Here is a 20,596-nt window from a genome sequence, read left to right as displayed (position 1 = left end):
ATTTAGCAGGATAGGTCCCTGGAAGAATATTTCTTTCGAAAATCAGTTGTGCCGATTTTGCAAAGATTAAATAAAAACACCTAGACACTTATTATTGGGTTGTTCTAAAATGACTGATTTGTATAAAAGTGATATGATTTTTTTTGCATGTGGACATTTAAGCGAGCGATTAATCGTGGTCTTCAATTTATTTTGGAGAGGACCATGTATGAAATTCTAACTTCTATTTTATTTGAGAGGACATTAATTTAAAAAGATTTCATTGTTACACCTGAGCATCCCCATGTTTTGTGATGATTAAAAGGTATCATCGCTTCTCCCCAGGGAAGAGCCCTTTTGCTAAGAGGTTAGGGAGGTGCGGCCGCTACCCAATAGTCCCCCTAGGGGTGGTTTAATGCAGGAGGACCTCATGGGGGAGTTAATACACCTCTGGGGATAAGGACGACCACCTGGGGTACAACCTGTTGAACAACGTCACAACTCTCAACGTTCCTCAGCCCTCCCAACCCCCCCATTTCAAACCACTATATTGAGAGTAGACCAATGTATTTATGAAGTACCTGGTGGACAACCAAGACAGAAAATACTAGGATGAAGAAGAGCACAGAAAACATGAACATTACTGACTCTACTAGTACTGAGACGAGGTGGCTCATAGGAGTCCTCAAGAGTACCAAGGAGCCATTGACAACCGGTGTTGACGTTACACTGCGGCGGAGTAAACCCTATTGAGTGGAAACAGGAGAACTCTCTATCTTCCTTCCTTGTTGGAGAACCCGCAAGATTCAAAGTCTGCGAGCACAGGGCTCTACAGAGGACGCTGGCGAGTGGCTGAGGGAGTCCTTGACGGGTTCTGCGTCGGTAGGACCAAGCCCAGCTGAAAACGGACGAGGCAGCAGCATGACCTCCAGGAGGATGTGGACCGCGTGGCCCCCGAACGGTGCCGAGACTGCATGGAGCCACAACACGCCGAACCGCCGCCAAAGCAGTAATGAAGCAGGCGGCTGCAAGAAGGAGACTGACCCCATTCCTTGGAGAGAGCGGCACTGTGCAAGCAAGTTCCAGAAGGTAACGGGAAGTATGGGCAGACCGCTAGGCACGTGGGTCGAGTAGAGGTCTCTGCTTCATGCCAGGGAAATCGTAAAGCCTATCGGAGGGCCATCAAGAGGCGGGTCGGGGACCCAAAATGGAGCAAAGAATGCTTCAGAAGAATTCTTCCTCGCAGCAGTGCCAGAGATAAGCCCACTGACCACCAGAGAAGCATCAGAGCAAACCATTCTCACAGCAGAGATAAGCCCACTGGAATCCAGAGAAGGACTTGGCACTTTGCTGAGATAGTGAGAGTGTCGAGATAAAACCCAAGCTGAACACGAACTCTCAAACACCAGGAGAAGGGAGTCCTCGCAAGTTAATTGAATCCTTTCAAGTACACTGAAGAGACGCCAGGGAAAGGGAGTTATTACCGGCCCTGGCCTTGTTATGAACTACCTTGAAGAGTGCAGACCAGTATCTGGAGAAGGGCATCATTCTCCTGATCCATACAATTGAGTGTGCAAGGTGTTGAAACTACATGCCAGGGGAAAGGGAGTTATTCTCCCTGGTATCATTTCAAGAGGACATTTTGGGAAAACCACTGTATACCAGGAGAAGGGAGTCATTCTCATGGAGAGGGAACTTTCTGTTGGCTTATATTGTTTTTTTAGTTGTAGTCTAAGGGCTAGAAGTAGGTTGTGATACAGGACGGTGGAGTTTGATTTTTCACAGACATTCTGACAGATCCTTTAGTATTAGTTTGAGGCAGGGAAGCCCCAATTAGAGATGGGGATAGTGGGGTTCCTTTTCACCTCAAATTGGAGTCTATAGCAACCTACATGCCATCCTTGTGTCGGCTTCCTTCTTCGACACCCTTACAGTCTCCAGTCTGACGGTGCAACTTGGAGGTCTTTTTGTTTTGAGCACCACCACTGTGTTCACAAATCTCATTGGAGATGGTCAAAGTGTTTACTGTTATTGTGATGGATGTAAACATTTGAGAATAACATTCAATACTCTTCAAATGCAGCTGTTATGCCATGAAACTAGGAATTGACGTGCCTTTTAAAGAATTCAGTACCTTATTCAGGGTTCTGTTAATGAGTCTCTTCTAGAGGCATAGCTGGTGAAGAGCTGTCTCTGACGTGTGGTATCAATTCCCCCAAACCCAATAAAATCTTTGTTCTGCCGGGAAGTCTTTTCTTTGACGTGTGTTTACACTGTGCTTAGAAATATCCAAAGTGTACTCTTCAAATGAGGTTTTGTAACTAAGAACCATATTTTTGGAAATCTTTGTTTTGTGCTCAAGCCGGGGTACGTCTCATGTGTATCACGTCTGTGTTAGCCCTTAGTTCCAACACTTAGTCTGTTCAAAGAATTTCCAATTTTAGCACATATGGTAAATGAGCCACAGCAACACTTTCATATGCCCAGGACCATTGCATGTTAAAGTGGGAAAGCTTTTATTTTAAAATCTGGTCTCTTGTTTGGACAGTTGTCTTTGACAATCTCTCCTGTTTAGAATCAGCAACTAAACTGGCAGCCGCACATGAAAATATGCTGACGCTGGTAGTCAACGACCTGGCACCACTAAAACAAAGACTGGTATGGATGCAGCCTTCTAAACCCTGGTATTCAGGGAACGTCCACAAATCAAAATCTGCGGAAGATAAAGCATTTAAAAACTGGCGAAAGTAAGTGTCTCCAGACGATAAGGCTAGATACTCAGCAGCTGTCAAAATGCATAAACTGGCCATCTCCGAAGCAAAAAAAGTTCTAAGCGAAAAGGAATAATGGTGCATCATCTAACTCTAGGGAGCTGTTCAAGATCCTGAATGAACTAATACATCACCACCCCGATATGCACAATGGTGTTAGAGTATACAAAACTATAGGCGCCTCAAAGTGGAAAACATCAAAACCGACTGCCACTAATTTGACTTCCCTATTGACCACCACTCCAGAGAGCAGTATAGAGAAACCCACCACATATCCTCCTTGTTTCGTCTCCTCAGAAGTAATGAAGGCTGTAGTCAGCGATACATTGCAAAAATTGAAGCCAACCAACTGCATGGGTGACATCTGTCTAGCAACAATTGTTCATCATGTGCTAGTCTTCTTGCTGCCTGATTTTGTCAACCTTTTATTTAGGGAATGTTATGTACCAAAATCTATTAAACGGGCGTGGATTTGCTCCCAATTTAAAAAAAAAAAAAAAATGCTGGATCCTTCGGTGGCTTGAAATTACCGCCCGATAACTAAACACACCTTTCCTGCTAAAGATCCTGGATAAAATTGCCCATCAACCAATCCAGGCCTTTTTGAATAGTAGGAACATCTTGGGCCCAAAACAGACTGGGTTCAGAAGTCATCACATGGAACCCACCTTGTTGGACCTGAAAACAAACCTCTTTAAACATCTCTACCATTCTGATGCTTCTGGACTGACGGCAGCCTTTGATCTGGTTGATCACGCCACACTAATAGCTAGGATACAAGATTCTGCCGCCTTTTCTGTGGAATTTGCAAATTGGGTCATGTCCTTCCGTTCGGATCGTACAGCCAAAGTGTAGAGTGAGGAGGCGGTGGCGGAAGGCTTTGTACTGCCCTGTGACATCCCACTGGGATCGTGCATGGCCCCTACACCCCAACATCTTCACCCTGTCGTTATTTGAAATACTGAATGCAAAAGGAGTGATATACGCCAATTATGCTATACAAATCCTTTTAAAGTAGCGGATTGCTCGCTTAAAACTCTACCTAAAGTTAAAACCTTGGGTGTCATACTGGATCAAGAGCAAAGTATGAAAGCTCATGTGAAACATCTAGTCTCATGTTCATCATACCAGCTAAAGCTTCTACCTCTCATTTGCCCATTCCTTAATCTAATAGCTGTGCCGCGGTAGCTTGGGCTATTGGGTCATGCCTGGACTATTGGTCAAGCCTCCTGCAAGGCCTAGGACAGGGAGAACCTAATCGCCTTCAGGTGGCCCAGAAGAACGCAGTCCGTGTTGTTTGTGGACTACAGAAACCTGATTGTGTATCTTCAGCCAGGAAATCTGTACATTGGCTCCCAATCAGGAAACGTAGTGTGTTCCACACACTTTGTATTGTCCACAATTGTCTTTTCGGAAAGGGTCTGGCCTATCTCTCATCTCTGCTTGAATGGTCCCAGTCAGACGCACTCTGAGATCCAACAACTTTGCCCTGCTAGTAATCCCCAAAGCCAAACTTTTACTTAATAATGCTGCTTTCCTATGACAGCTCCCCGCCCCTGGAATGCTTTACACCCTGATCTTAGGTCTTTCCCTTCACTAATATCCTTCAAATACAGACCAAAGACCCTCCTATTTGTATAATCTGCTATTCTCTTCTCCTTTCGGATGTCTATGCCCTGATGATATGAACTATATTGTTTGTTGCTTGTCTTGTCTGTGCTTCCATGCGTTTGGGCTCCGTTCCAGCGCAATACAAATAAATTTAATAACAATAAGGCACACTAGATCGAAGAGCATAGATTTTAAGTGTATTGGAGGCTATATTTGTTGAGCAACCAACTGTCCTGATTTTCATGATCAAACCCCAGTTGCCGGAGGCTGATGATATGGTGGTAGTATGCCCTTGTGACTCTATGGCAGGTTTTGCAGCCGAGAATGGTGCTATACCCCACTCAATGCTCTGGGGAAATGGGGTTCCCGTTGCTAAGCACAAGAGAAACAACTAGCCCTGAGCACCTGACAGGCTTACAGTTGAACAGCAGGATTGCCATTGGCCTACCACCAGAAGATCCGTTGTCCCCCTACCCCCCCCCACCCCTGTGTGTCAATGATTATCGTTCAAGGTCAACAACTTTCAAAATCAGCGTAGTCACTAAAACAACGAGCATTTAAACTTGCAAAATAGTGCCTTCTTTCAACTCATCAACAGAAACCCATAACAATACTCTTACTATTTAATTTGGCATTCATGTATATTCTCTCAGTGAAATAATATGAGCATTAAAGTTGAATATAGGCAAACAATAAGCAGGCCTCAAAATGATCAATACTGTAGTTGAATATAGTGACTTCATCCTACGTGGTTCCCCTATTTATCTGTACAGCCATATAAAATAGGACACAGCAAATAAAAAAACGATAGTGCTGTCAAGATTGGCGAAGCAGTAGACTGGTAATGTTGTTCAAACCCCTGTTAAGTCTCAAAAACCTTTTGGCTTCTAAAGAGTAAATGAAAAAATAGATGATTGTTAGAGAGTATACTTTCATGATGTAAAAAAAAAGACTATTTGTTGAATACTTTCCCCTAGATACTTAAACTATGAAATATTTGCAAACGCTCTGAATGAGCTTTGTTGGTGCAACCTAATGGTCTCAAATGTTTAGATAGGGTAGGGCCAAAAGAGGCATTGCAAAGGAACAAAGAAGTCTTTTTTATTTGGATTTACAAAGCCGATGGAGATGTTGCTACATATCTATGTAGCATGCAACACATTGACAAACGTTCAAATGTGTTCTTGTAGATGGTTTGTGTGAGAGATTGGGAAATTGAGGATGGACTCATTTTGGTACAGAATATTAAGAGGATTTCATTGATTGTAGCGGTGATTGCATATTGGTAGAATGTGTAGAAATGCCTGTACATTTAGCCAATGAACTACTAGCTTCCAGTGATTCTTTTAACTGATTTGGGAAATTAATTCCATGAATTCTAGTGTAAATCTGCTAGGATTGTTTTTTTTAAATATTTTTGGCTATGAAATGTATATAAAGTTATGTATACAAATTGAATTAGTTTACAATTGTAACTGTCTGAGTGGTATATAACAAACGTACAATAAAAATAAAATAAATGGCAATGGGATTAAAAATGCACATAACTGTTGAACTACACCTGCTACCCACTAGTGCATATGTGGTTCGACTTAGATAAGAGGTACTGCTAGGAGGAGAAGCGCTTCTAAAAGTGTTTTGCCCAGACTTGGCACACACCATATTTTTCCACACACATAGGACAGTTAGGAGTCAATCTAACACAAATACATCATGGTCGCTTCTTGGCTATGCAAAACCATAGAAAAGAATTGTATTGTTTAAAAATTCATATTTGTGAAAAATGGTTTAAAGGGAATAATGTAGGCTTCAAAATGTACAAGGGTGCATATCATCTGGAGAAACTGTACATTTTTAAGACTAGAAAGCAGATTAACTCTGTTGTGGTAAATGTATTAGACTACTTTCCGCTTCTCTATGCTCTGTGGATCATGTCTGCCTGCCTAACTCGGCCATGCGTAGAATCTGCTCATCAGGTAATTTGCGAACCTCTCCCATATGGGGCTTGCTTTATAGGGTGAATATAGGCTTGTCCAAACACCACATATTTCCTGACTGCCAATCTTGGTCTAGGGTTGTCACTTCTCGAATCTTAATTTTGATCTTTTTAGCTAGTCGACTGGACAGTTTTCTATAGTTTAAACATTGGTTTCATTAAAAGACACTGGAAAAAGTATTGCCATGATAATGTCATGGCCTGTAATCTAGGTCTCCTCCTGTGATGCTGGAAATGCATTGGAGGGACAGAGCCTCCATGACCTTGTCCTGTACTCCTTTTATCATGTGTGTTCTGTGTTGGGTTTCTGCACAGGAGTCCATGGGGGACTCCTGGCAGTGCAGCTCTTCCTCTTTTTGGTTGTGGTGAACAGACCCTTGGGATACCCTTATGGGACCTATGGGTAGGGGTACAACCCTGTACCCCTAGTGTATGTTTTTGGGTACCTGTGTGTGGCCTACAGAGCAGGTATGGGCTGATGGCAGCTCCATGTTGAATTTGACAGGTGCTCTGAGTATCCTCCATTTTGGGATACCCATGCCCTGCCATTGGAATCAGTTGATTCCTGATGGGAGACAAGATGGCCCCTGTAGCCTCTTGCTTTGCATTGCCTGTTAACTTGTTTTCCCAAAGTGCTGGGAAGCCCTGACTGTGTGCCTTCCCCTGGCTGGCTGTTGGGTGGAAGTTCCATATATGGTATAGTGGGGGACTGGCTGGAGCCTTCCCAGTGACTGTATGTTGTGGGTACACCCTTTGGGTGGGACCTGGGTGAATGGAGTGTGTGACCAATACACATTTCATCTTATGGGTTTCTGGTGTGTGACACAATGAATGAGACAGCCCTGCCTGAAACTGGTATGAATGCAGTGTGGTGTGCTGAAAGGCTGGGTGCTTGCCCCAATCCACATTCCTTGTTGTGAGTGTCTGGATGGAAGTGAATGGCCTGAATGCACTATGAGCCTGATTGGCTGCCTGCCTGTTGAATGCCCTCCTGAATGATTGGCTGCCTGACCCTGGCTCAGCAGTGTGAATGAGAGACCGAACAGTATATCTGCGGACCTCTCACTTATCAGAATTGTTCAGAAGCTGAAGTCGAAACTTGATGCTTAACCTTGAAGCCCAGCTGGAAGAAGGCGGCTCTGCTGCTGCTTTCCTTCGACGCAATCTGAAAGCTGTCGAGTCTCCAAGAACTGATCCAAGAGAGGGTCTGGCTAGGAGAGACCTCTTCCCGAGCTACGAGGCAACATTGTGCAAAGCTGATCTTCTTCAAGGCGCCCTGGAGGTCAGTCCTCGAAAGGCTGCTGACCGTAGACTGGGTCCGCCAAGAACTTGAAGTGAAGCATCCAGACATCGAAGTCAATCGTCGTTGACCAGGGTTCGCAGGTTTGCCTTAACTGGTGGAAGCCCATCGAGTTGTTGACCAGATGCGGGGACAGCTTGACGCCGTGCTGCTTGACGACTTGAGTCGCAACGCTCCACCTTTGCCTAAAACATTTGAAACTAAGGGCTCCTTTGCCATCACCGTCGATCGCTTTGTCCCGCCGGAGAAAGTGGAGGTTGCTGACGAACCGAGGAGAATCTGCTGGTGGGTTTCCCACCACCCGAAGTCCACAAAGACCCAGACCAACGAAGATCCGAAAACTAGCTATGGTTGAGTCCTGATCGCTGACGCCCTTGCTGGGCCTACGTTCTTCATCAATCTGCGTTGTGGCAACAAACTCTCGTCATCGAGGTGCACCGCACGCCTCAACTTCACAGTACGTCCGCGCCCGATCGTCGTCGAGCACTGCGAAGGCCGAATCTGCTGTCCTGATGACCGTGTCTACATTTTCTACCTGGAATCTCGCCCTGTGGCTCCTGCTTTAAAGGGAGCTCACCCACGAGGATCTGTCGACAAACCGTCGAAGAAACTCTGCTAAACCAGGTACATTGAAGTAGTAGAACATTTAGCAGGAAAAAAGACTATTTTTAACTTATATGGACTGGGCTGCTAATGCCCTTTATTTACAGGTTGCCCAGGTGACCGAGATTTAGAATTGTGACACTGCCGGAAGGTTAAAATTAGGTCTACCTCAGCGTTTACTGTGTTTAATGTTGTTTTATTGATCATATTGCCTCATCCAGCCACCAAATATATAAATATATGGATTTGCTATTTAGCAGTACGCGATACACTGGAAATGCAACTTGAGAAGGTTGCACATCAAAGGTGCCCACATTAACACCAAATCACTGATTGCTCACGCATTAGACATTGCAGACCTCATCTCATCTAATCACCTAGACTTTTTAGCAGTCACTGAAACTTGGCTAAACGCAGCCGCGGGACTCTCACTCACACTAGCACTACCTGAAAATTACACAATCATCAGATCTGATAGAACATCCAGTAGAGGTGGTGGAGTTGCATTTATTGCCAAAAACCATCTTGGCCTTAGAGAATTTTGTAACAAACCTTTCTCTGTGGGAGAACCTCTCTGTTAAACTCCCTCTCTCAGTGGCACTGACACTACTCGTTCACCTCTTATACAGACCACCGGGCCCTATCTCCTCTTTCGAGGAAGACATCACACACGTTCTCACACTAAACCCCAAACCTGGCTCTCAAATCATGCTATTGGGTGATCTTAGCTTAGGACTACACGACACTCAAGATGCAAACGCCACTGCCTTAGAGAACGCTCTCACAGAACTTTGCTTCTCACACCGCATTTCCGAACCAACCCACAGCAAAGGCAGAACCTTGGATTAGTTAGCAGACCTAAACTGTAATATTAAGATCCTCTCTAACACTCCTTGCGCTTGGTCTGACCACCACGTCATGTCCTTCGCAATCCAGGATACCAGCCGACCTTTAACTGGCGACATTCATGTACCTCCTGCCTTAACCCGAAACAATAGCCTGGTCACTCGGGAGAAACTACTGCCTTTACTTCAGCCCATCACCGACTCTCATGAGAATCGTGTTAAGGATCCAGCCAGCATGGTGAACCTATACAACCAAAATCTAGTCCAAGCATTAGACCAAATAGCCCTGCGCAAATTGAAAAAAGCCAAGCCACCAGCACACCTAGACAAATGGTTCTCTAGATTTGAAAGCCTTATGCAACTCCATAAGAAGCTCTGAAGCGAAGTGGAAGAAAAACCCATCTGCCCAGAGTAAGACAAACTTTACCAATGCCTCTAACGCCTGTAAGGCTGCCATTTTGAAAACCAAAAGTGACCCCTTTAATGACAGAATTCTAAATGCCAAGTCTAGCTCCAAAGAACTTTTCTCCATCCTCAGAGTTGGAGTCACCAGTCTCTCCTCCTGAATCATGCATCAAATATGCCTCTTGGCGTGCCAACACCCAAAAGGCCCTTCTAGATGAAATCGCTCTACTACAAGCGAATATTGAAGCGAAAAAACTCAGCTTCGCATCTAGCTCTATACCCAGAGAGATCCACATCACTCTCCCTAAACCTTGCACCTTATTCGAATTTACCCCAGTCACTACTTAAGAGGTACAAGCTATCATTGCTAGCCTAAAACCGTCAGGATGCCAAGGAGACATCTGCCCAGCTACAATCATAAAAGAGGGGGGCGAAGGAATTACTTCCTTTCATCACTTCCCTCATTAATTCTTCTTTCGAATCGTGCACTGTCCCTAAAAATCTTAAATATGCCTGGGTCATGCCTTTACTACCAAATCTCGACCCCAGCATTCCGACCAATTTCAGACCTATAACGACTGTTCCTTTTTCTTTAAAAAAATATTGGACAAATCGGCATACATCCAAATTCAAAACCATCTTGAAGTCAACAACCTTCTAGGCCTCTACCAATCTGGGTTTAGACCTAGACACAGTACAGAGACAGCCCTCCCGGACTTAAAAATACAGATGGACAAATCTAAAGATAATGGAAATGCTGCCCTACTGCTCCTGCTTGACTTATCGTAAGCTTTCGATTTAGTGAACCTTAATATCTTAACTAAACATTTGACTACAGCAGCCTCCTTCTCTCCTAAAGCTGCCGCTTGGATTCAGTCCTTCATCGCAGACAGAACTATGAGTGTCTTCTCTCCCATGGCTTCAACAGAACCTGCACCGATCACCTGCAGAGTTCCACGGGGCTCCTGCGTTTCCCCGACCCTCTACAATATCTTTACGAAGTTATTGTTTGACCACCTAGATGATCTAGGCGTCTCCTACACGAATTACGCGGATGACATACAAATTCTCATCAATCTCTCAGGCTCATATGACAAGGACTCCAAACTTCTGAACAAAATCTCTTAGAATACAGGCATGGATGGCCAATCATGGTCTATGCCTCAGTGACGACAAGACCGAGATACTACTTATCGGCTCTAGGCAGTGACTTAATAACCTAGACTCCCAATAGAATTTGTTCAACATTGATGAACAACATCAACGTATCCAATGACCTTAGGAGTTTACTTGGATTCCACACTCTCCCTCTCCAGACAAGTTAATGCAAAAGCATCAGCAAGAGCTTACACATCCAAACTAATTAATGCATGCGGCCCTTCTTGTCCACTAACAGCTGCATCACATTGGCTAGAGCACTTATACTTTCAAAATTGGACTACTGCAACACCTTCTACTTGCGCACGAGTAAGCGAAACATTAAGTGTTGCAAACCAATTCCCTTAGAACTGCTCTAGACATTCCTCACTCCAACCACATATCACAACTAAGATGGTACTCCAACTGGCTACCCATACAAGACAGGATCACAGCAGAACCTCGGTGATCGCCCACAAATGCCTCTCAAACTCTGCCCCCAAATACCTGGTTTATACATTTTTCAGAAAGCAATCCACCAGACCTACCAGATCTACTCACACTGCCTTAATATCCCCAAATACAAACTGCAAAAAAGTGGAGGATCTAGCTTCCCAGTTGTAGCAGCCAAGATCTGGAATTCCTTGCCCCCAACACTAATTAACTCATGGTGGCAACAGTAAAGACAGACGCAAGTGATCACGATTCTAGGGTGTTTATTCAAACAGTATGCAGGTTGGAGAAACGCCTAATCTAACCTAAATCTAAGATGGGAGCAAGCTTCGAGTTTGACCATCAAAAGAAAAATAAGGCAGTCCTTGTGGCGTCTTGTCAAAATAAAAGGCCTATACTAAAAAACCTATTGCCAAATCCTTACAGCTAAATACGAAAAGAGAGTGGGATAGGGTTCACAAAAAAGTAAGAAGTGTTCACAAATAATAGTCCGGATGTCGTAGCTGGGGTCTCTCTTCACCACGTTTTGAGCAAAGGACAAGGTGGGACTCCTGAGCCCAGCGCGCACTCGAGCTTTCCCAGCACGAGATGACGGTTCCGTTCCCAGCTATCAGGATCTTCAATGGTTAAGTCTCTTTACACCAAAAAGTCTCTTGCCTTCGAGGACCTGATTTCATCCATACACCAAATAGCAAGTTCTTTCCAATTGCACTGGGGTGATGATTCTTCACCCCTAGGTCCCTCTTCCGGACTCGGACCCTTCTCGAATGTAAGCCTCCCTCCGTCGGGTTCCCTACGGCTTTTCACAAAACTTTCACCTGTTGCATTCACAACTCTTAATGTCTTGTTTTAAACAACGCACTGTGGACATCCCTCTGTCAGGTTCACTATTGTCATCACAATGTCTTTTAGGGCATCATGCTTCGCCCTTTCCTGTCGGTATCCCTTCATCGGGTTCACTACTGCCAACCACACAATTCCTCCTCTTTTCTCACTAAGCGAGATTCCTCTCCCTTAGCTTTCCAATTACATGTCGGTCAAAGACCTTCGACTGTACAGAGGATTTTCTAGACCCCTGAATGACCACTTTGACTATTCTCTTGCGGCTCTCCTAAGGCCTTCTGGTTTCAGTAGTTTCATCAAAAAGGGAGATTAACCAGAGTCTCTCGAGTATGCACCCACGTTGTTCCGGACCCCTTTGCAGCTGGTTTTCGCCAAAGGTATGCACAGTTATTTGTATTTTCCTCAATTTGCCATTTGCAGCTTTCGTTCACCGGCTGTGATGAACCGCTTGGCTTCTCTTGTTCCTGGAGTCAAGGATGGTATCATGGTAGCAAGCGTCTCCTCCTGCTCTGATTATCAGGGTATGAGGGCTCTGCGTACCGTTGGCATCTGCTGCAACACATTAAGGCTATTGTTTCGCGGTCTTACGATTCCTTTCCTGGAGGCATTGCAAGTCTGGGTCAGAAAGGGCAAGGTCACTTCTCTCCTTATCGCCCCTTCGGTTCTTGCAGCCTTTCTCCTCCTCTTGAATTGCCGTACTGGGATGGCTGTCTTGTCGTGCAGTCTGCCTTGCTAGTCGTGTGCTCTCGTGCTTCACCTTTTATCCTGGTGGGGAGGAGAAAAGACTTTCAGGTGTGTGATTTTTGTTAATTGCCTGACACTTGTGTTGGAATGTCGGGTAAACAACTCTAGTGTTAATCTGTTGTTTTGTATGGTGTGAGAAAGGGGTAGGGTTAGAGTTTCCAAGTATCCTTCTGAGTAGGTGAATTCGGAAGGGTGAGCTTGGTAGGGTTTGTGAAATAAATGGGGGGGGCTGGTGATGTTTTGTCAAAGCAGATTGGGGGTTTGCAAAATAATAATCAGTGGGATGTGGAGGGGAATGACTTGGAGTAGTCGGGTAGGACACCGGGAAGTAGGGATTCTGGGAGAGAGTTTCGAAGTGCAAAAGGGTTTGGGTTTCTAGGGGATTTGTCCTATACGGAGGGGCTGTGGGATCTTGGCAAGAGATTTATTGGGAGGAAGGGAGACAAATGTGGTGCAACCTACAACGGTTTCAGGGATCTCGTTCTAGTCGTCTCCTTCTTCCCCAGTATAATAATGCGTCTCACCTGGGACATTTCCCCGAGCACAAACCCGGGTTCCCCTACCCAGGTGATCCTCCCACCCTCGTCCGCTCCAGGATCGGGATTGAGAGTGCCAGCCTTTCTCTGGCCACCTGGATAAGGGATTCTCGAGGTATACTCGGGAGAATACCCTCCTGTTTCTCACAGGATATTCTGTGAAAAGTGTGTACTATACCGGTTAACCACCCCACTACATTCTTGAGAGTTTAGCCTGGGCTGCTATGCCACGTTACCACTGGTAGAGCCTCGAGGACCTTGAGGGAATTATTGTAAATCAGGAAACCTACCTCAAGACTTTGGCAATGGGCTTAAGGAAATTCTTCCTCATACCAGCGCTGCAGAGCAATGTCTAAATAGAACATGCAAATAAGTGTGCGCTAGGCTGTGATTTGTCTGTTTAACACTAAAATTAAATGATATATGTACAGTGTAAAGCCCAATATTAAGCTGTGTGTGTGTGTGTGTGTATATGTGTATATATATATATATATTTCACATAGACATGTAAGCATTTTGGGTTGAAGTTAGCTTGCTTTAGCTTGCAAGCCATTGCACACCCTGCTTACATACGCTATGTGACAAATCGATGGTATTTCTGGAAATCAGCTTATTCTGAAGGTCCTTTGGATTTGCCTGCTCCACGCATTGTAGTAATCCATTTCAAAATGTTAGTTTTCCTGGTAGAAAGCGGATGCAGCAGCGTTATGAATGTGTGAACTGTAGAGTTGCCATATGAATGCAGCCCATATTGTGGCCATTGCTCCGCCTACCTGTAAGTTTTAAGGGGTAGATGGGGCGAGTACAGCGGAATCTCTGTGCTGTCTGATGTGTAGTTGAGCAGGAGAGTTTCATTCTCATGTTAACTCTCCAGCTTTATAATGTTTGATTTTATGATGGCACTGTAATTTGTAAAATGTTGCGTGTTTGTTTTTATTTTTAACACAGAAAACATTACAATTTGTAGTTATTAAAAACGATTCCTATAAAATATCTAAAAGCCATCACTAGCTGTTGTCTACACAGATAATAGTCTTAGAATTACACGTTAGGCCAATACAAAAATAAACATAAGCAGATTGCAGGGACCAACCGTAAAAGACATAATTAATTTTTCATACAAGCGTTTCTGGAGAGCTTCACATGAGCCACATGCTGCCCTGCCACAACAGTGGTATATTTAATTTATTAGCGCGCCCCACAGCAACGAAATACGGTTTTGTTTCTTTTATTGTCCCGAAACGTTAAGCACAGTCTTTCTTACACAGAATAAGGGACAATGCAAAACCTTGGACAATCCACATTTTTCTTTGTATAGGGGCACGCCCTCTAAATGGGCTGGCCTGTTTCCCTTCTGTCATTAATAGCCTTTTGTCGCTGGGCCCAGGATCCCACCTTTTTGTGTTGGCCACTATACTTCTAGATTGTGCAGCAATATTTCTGGTTGTCCTTTTGATGTTTGCTGCTTTTGCAGTACCATGTGGGGGCCAGGTCTGTACATTAGAAAGTAGTAAACCTAAATTAGAGTGATGCAGATAAAGCACACCTTTAATCTACAAACATGCATTGGTATATTTTTTTCTATTGTTTGACATGGTAATATTTATTTGTAAAGCGCCTATACAAGGGCAGTGTTTCATCACGCTCAAGGAGGGTGGGAACACGGGGGGGAAAAAAAACAATTGCTCAGAGCCCTTGAATTTCTGAGACGATAACAGTCTGCACAGGTAGAGTACGTAGATATGATGCATTTAACAGTTTAGATACAGCAAACCGGCCTGACAGCGATTCTGCAGTGTTTTTCAAGTGCACATTAAGGGGTGAAGACAAGGGAGAACAGACAGAAGGATCTTCAGGCAGAGCTGTATTCCAATCGTGCAAGTGCAGGCCGGGCAAGGGAGCGGCAGGGGTCTAAGTGCACCCAGTGGGTAGAGACTGGGGAAGTGCAGAGAAAGAAACTGGAACCGGTAAGACTCTGAGGTACACCAGGCGGCCAGTCGGCAGGCTGTATGGAAGAGGAGGGAGGATGGAAGAGCATAGCACTAGGTTAGCAGGTTAGGGGGAGAGAGAACGAGAAGAGGAAAGTCTTATGTTTCCAGAACTTAAGAATATCAGGCTCAAGACAGAGGGTGGCAAGGAGGTTGTTCCAGAGGGTGGCGCCTGCTGAGGAAAGGGATCCCCCTTCAAATCTTGGAGGAAGATGAGCGAGGGGCTCGAGAGGGACAGTGTTTAGGTAGGCAACGTTGAAGGTAAGTAGATCCCAGGCCCCAGAAAGCCTTGTGGACAATGCAGAGGGTCTTGAATTTGATCCTTGCAGCCACGGGGACCCAGTGAGGAGATTTCTGCACCGGAGAGATGCAGTCCCTGGGCTTGAGTCCAAGGAGAACTCTTGCGCTTCTGTTCTGGATGAGTTGCAGAAGGCGTAGGGCCGAAGCAGGAAGTTTGAGGAGGAGACTGTTGCAGTAGTCCAGCCTAGAGAGAACCAGGGCTCTGGAGACAGTGAGACGCTGGGGGAAAAATTAGAAAAGGTAGAGTGCCTCTAAGGAGGTGTAGTTGATAGACTTTTTTGAGATGTCAGAAATGTGAGAGAAGGAGAGAGTGGAGTCGAAGATGAACCCAAGGTTTTTGGCTTCACATGTGGGGGTGTGCGCAGGGCCAAGTAAGGCCGGCCAGAGTGAGAGTGGAAGCAGGGGTCGCAATGCGAACAATCTCAGTTTTATTGGCATTGAGGCAGAGGTCGTTTGCAGCACACCATGACTGAATAGCAGACAGTCAGTCATGTATGCATGAGGAGGAGGGGATGGCTGAGGGTAGCCTGAAGGCATGATTGCACATTTAGAACATTCTATTCACAGTCATGTAGTTTTGAGTTTTGCTAATTTACATTGGGTTTTACTTTGCAGGTGCCTTGTGATCGATGAAGCTGACAGAATGGTAGAACGGGGACATTTTGTTGAACTATCACAGCTACTAGAGCTGTTAAATGATTCAGTCTACAACCCCAAGAGGCAGACGTTTGTATTTTCTGCAACTCTCACTCTGATCCACCAAGCCCCTTTGCGGGTCCTACAAAAGAAGAACTCAAAGAAAATGGACAGGGAGTCCAAGCTCGATGCGCTGATCCAGAAGATCGGCATGCGGGGGAAACCCAAGGTGATTGATCTCACGCGGAAGGAAGCCACGGTAGAGACCCTGACGGAGACTAAGATCCACTGTGAAGCCAATGAGAAGGACTATTACCTGTACTATTTTCTACTCCAGTACCCAGGACGAACCATGGTCTTCGCCAACAGCATAGACTGTATCAAGCGCCTGAATGGACTTCTTACCATATTGGATTGTACCCCTTTACCCCTGCACGCAAACATGCATCAGAAGCAGAGGCTAAAAAATCTGGAGCGTTTTGCTGAACGCGACAAGTAAGTGCATTGAATAACAGGTGGAGCTTGGTGCTTGGTTTGAAGATATAGGTGAACTCGATTTAAATGCAAAGATTGTTTTGTATGAAGCATAACCAAAGGAACAGGTTTATTTGAATACTGTCCAACTAGTATACGCAAATCTGTAAAACTAATAAAAATGCAGTAGCCCATTTTACACCATACAATCTTGCAAAATTAAGAAAATATTAACAACAGTACGGCATATTAGACACACTTCATTAAGTACATTCTCATTGTTCTGTTCTATCAGACTTACAAGTCCTAGCTAAATTCTGTGACTGGTGTTCAGTGGACCTAGGGACCAGCAACAGCCACTATTGTCATCCCTCTGTCGTGTTGGGTATGTAGATTACTTATAGTATGACACCTTCTCAGTGTGCATTTACTTCAGTTCTGTTGGACATACGAGTACATCCTAGGTATGAAGACTGGTACTCGGTATGCCCGAATGTCAAGCAACAGATCAGGCTGTGATGTATGTGGTGTGTCTGAACTGGCAGCGTTATATGCAGCAGGGATTATGGTGTTCCTGATCTGGTGTGCGTTGAGAGTATTAGGGACAAGCGGCAGCACCTCCAGGTCACTTGCAGGAGCTTGCCTTGCCAGATTCCTCGCCTGATTCAGAGCGTATTCCCTTTAGATGGACCAGTCCGTCCATTGCTGAAGCTCGTTTATAAGTGCCAGTGAGCCCGTTTTTCAGGTAATTGTTTATAGCGGGTGGATGGTTACTTGCATTGCTGAATTATATCTTATCATTGTCCCTTCCGAGAGCTAGGAGTGCTAGAGAGTTCATCTGATTGGAAAGCGTAGTGCAGATCTGCAAGAGAAAAAAGAGCAAGTCCAAAGCAAGAATACTTGATACTGCGCCCCGGGAGAAGGAGTTCATGGCATCAATTCCCAGGGTAGCATGCCTTCATCAGACACCACCTTGGCTAATCTTTGCAATTCTACCTAAATGTGTCGCATGGCTACTAAGTGCCAGTGGGCCCATTTTCCGGGTCCCGGGTAATTGTATATAGCGGGAGGATGGGTATTCCTGTCGTGGTTTATGGTTTGAATTGCTGAATTATATCGTATCATTGTCCATTCCGAGAGCTAAGAGTGCCTGGGAGCTCTTCTGATTGGAGAGTGTAGTGCATATCTGCAAGAGAAAAAAGAGCAAGTCCTACCCAAGCATAGTTGATACTGCGCCCCAGGTGAAGGATTTGGCGATCGCTTTTAAGATATGTAATCTCATTTTAGGACTTCTGCTGTGAATCTGACAATAGCATGTTGCACCACCTTTTTTCCTGCTAGTACTTGTTCTTCCTTAAACGAGGATGTAAGTGATCCTACTGTAAAGGTAGCCCATAACAATGTGATTATTTTTATGTGGTCATCTGACTTTAACAGAGGTCAGCAATGAATACAACATTACATAAAGTTGTGCAGGGAGTATTTGTCTGCTTTCCAAACACATCTGCTCAGCGATCAGCGGGAAAATCATTTTACAGGTGTCAGTTAATAACTCCAACGAACATCTTCACCCTCGCACAAGGGTCCGATCTCAAAATGTAGGTTCCTTTCAGAGACTTCTTCTGGAATTAGTTTATTTCCAGGCCTACCTTCTCACTCTGTCCCTGGCCAGAAGGAAGGCCTATGCCCAGCCTCTGTAGTTAAGTCTGCCGCCTTTCCAATGTCGAATTGAAGAGCGGGAAAATGCGCTTATTTTATGTCCTTTTTTTTCTCCAACAATTCCCGAAGCATTGTCCCTCGAAGGTTTTTACAAAAAGGGTAGAAGTCTGGGTTCGATTGACTTTCTTTTCAACATTTCCTTGATTTCTCCTCTGTTGAAACATTATAAATAGTCTCTCAGTCGACATTTTTATTTTTTCTTTACATATAATTTGTCTATCCCTCCTATTTTTATCTTTTAATTCTTATGCCAAACTTTTTAGTGTTCACAGTAGCTCCCCTGCTCTGCACGCTAATCTTTTTTGTCCATGTTATTCATGGCCCTCTGATCTAAACTGTGGTGTTGTGCAGCTTGCCTATTTGTATTGTTTACAGTGCTTCCATGTGCTGGGAACAGGCTTGGTTTCCGATGGTTGTTTTTGAGTCTGTCTAAAAAGCGGAGCAGACTAGGTTCTTCTGGTCCTGTGCTGGTTGATTTGCCCCCTCCACCCCCCAACTATTGGCGTTGGCAGGCTGCCTGACCTTTCCCTATAATATATAGAAAAGGAGAGGTTGGGTGTCTGAAAGCAGATCATTGATGTTCACAATCCTGAAAGCGGAGCGGTGCATCCACTACCAAATTTTCTCCTCCACTCAGCATTTGTGAGCAGATGAGTACCCCAACATCCTCCTTTTCTCGATGAATCCTAAAGGAGGTTTCGTTTTCCCACCTGTCAATACACCTACCTATCAGGTTCATCTTAGGATCTTTATGCAACCTACCTATGGCCACTGATGCTTGGAATCAACAGACCACACATACACTAGGAATGTACACAGTTATAGACTTTTCTTAGGATGGAGTTGAGTACCTCCCGTAGGTACTATGTATTTAAAACCAGAATACCGGAAGCATCACCATGGCAATAGTTTACGATGGCTCCTCCCCAAAGCAGGGGCGAAATTAATATTGTACAAGCAGCTCCTGGGTATCCAGCACTGACCAGTGACCAGGAGCTACCACTGGGGAATCGGGAGCTAGTACATAGCGTTCTGCAAATCTAACTGCCACATTAGATGTAAACCTATAATTTTCTCCATTATTTATGACCCTTTATGATTTAATGTCTCATAGATGTGGCCTAATGTTTATAGGATTGTCCCAAATGCAGAGTTCAATTCACATAGGTGTGTTTGTTAGGCCTCAGCAGGCCTGAGGAGCCAAAAGTAGCTCCTGGTACATGTCAGTGTCAAGCTAACCAGACTCTTCTAGTCTACAAGCAGGAGCTAAATAGCTCCCATCTCCCCTCAATTACGAACCCTGCAAAGTGTTGCAGTATTTCAATTGTGGGGATGTGGCTTTTTCCAGAGTTCCCGAACAATAGATCCTTACCAGTCTTTGCCCTAGAAATGTAGCGCCCTGCTCTCTTCTGGTGTGGCAATCTGAAATCCTAGGTATATAGCACCGTGCTCGTTGTTGTTAGGCCTAGATAGCTATTCTCATCCTCTAGCCACACTGCATCCTCCTGGGCCATTGTAAATGCCTTACAATACTTTTATACCAGCAAGTATTTTGTGATCATGGTTTTTTGTCAAGCCATGGTATCCCTCCCCCTCCCTCCCTGCGCAGCAACGGTCACCCTCCTGGGCAAGCAAGATTACGCTAGCATACTTCTCCAGCATGGGGTCTGGCATGGATTCACATGCTCATGAATATTCCCCGTCGTCAGGCTGGGAATCCTCGGTAAAGAAAAAACCAGTATCAGTTTCGTTTCTGATCTGTCTTTCGTAGTAATAACCAATCACTGGTCTCTGCGTCATACTGACCACAGCCAATGACTGCCCTCTACCTAAGCACCGCCTCTGGCAGCCATCTTCTGATTTTTACCGCACGTTCATGTGTTGGGATCCTCGTGCTATTGCTCTCGAGCGTTAGTGCTATTTTTTCGCGCTTTTTCACAAAAACTTCGATTCTTTCGGTCAAAAGAGCCTCAAGCTCCACCGATCCTACATCCGATCAACGGGGACCCGTGTCGGATTCATCTGTGCCCCTCAAGGGTGAAGATTTCGTCGAGCTACACTTCGGAGGACTCCAGAAGCTTCTCAGGCCCGGTCTCGGAGATGGCCCAGGAGAAGGGAAGCTCGACGCCCGGAAAGCTGTTCAGGGCCTGCCCTGGATGCCAGCTGCAGAACGTCTTCAAGGAGGACGAACACTCTTTCTGCCTTTACTGCCTTCATGGGGACAAGACGCACGTGGAGAAGGACTGTGCGTTTTGC

The 20,596-nt window shown here is 45.0% G+C and overlaps 1 protein-coding gene across 1 annotated transcript in view; it reads left to right on the top strand.

Moving 5' to 3' along the window:
- DDX24 (DEAD-box helicase 24) overlaps positions 1-20,596 on the top strand; it is a 133,992-nt gene that overhangs the window by 80,855 nt on the left and 32,541 nt on the right. Inside the window, exon 5 of the mRNA XM_069637982.1 lies at positions 16,127-16,642. Coding sequence (XP_069494083.1) covers positions 16,127-16,642 — 516 coding nt within the window. The remainder of the gene's footprint in view (positions 1-16,126; positions 16,643-20,596) is intronic.

Source organism: Ambystoma mexicanum, chromosome 14 (genome assembly GCF_040938575.1).
Source record: "Ambystoma mexicanum isolate Mex_15411 chromosome 14, UKY_AmexF1_1, whole genome shotgun sequence".
Taxonomy (NCBI): Eukaryota; Metazoa; Chordata; class Amphibia; order Caudata; family Ambystomatidae; genus Ambystoma; species Ambystoma mexicanum.
This window is presented reverse-complemented; position numbering and strand designations above follow the sequence as displayed.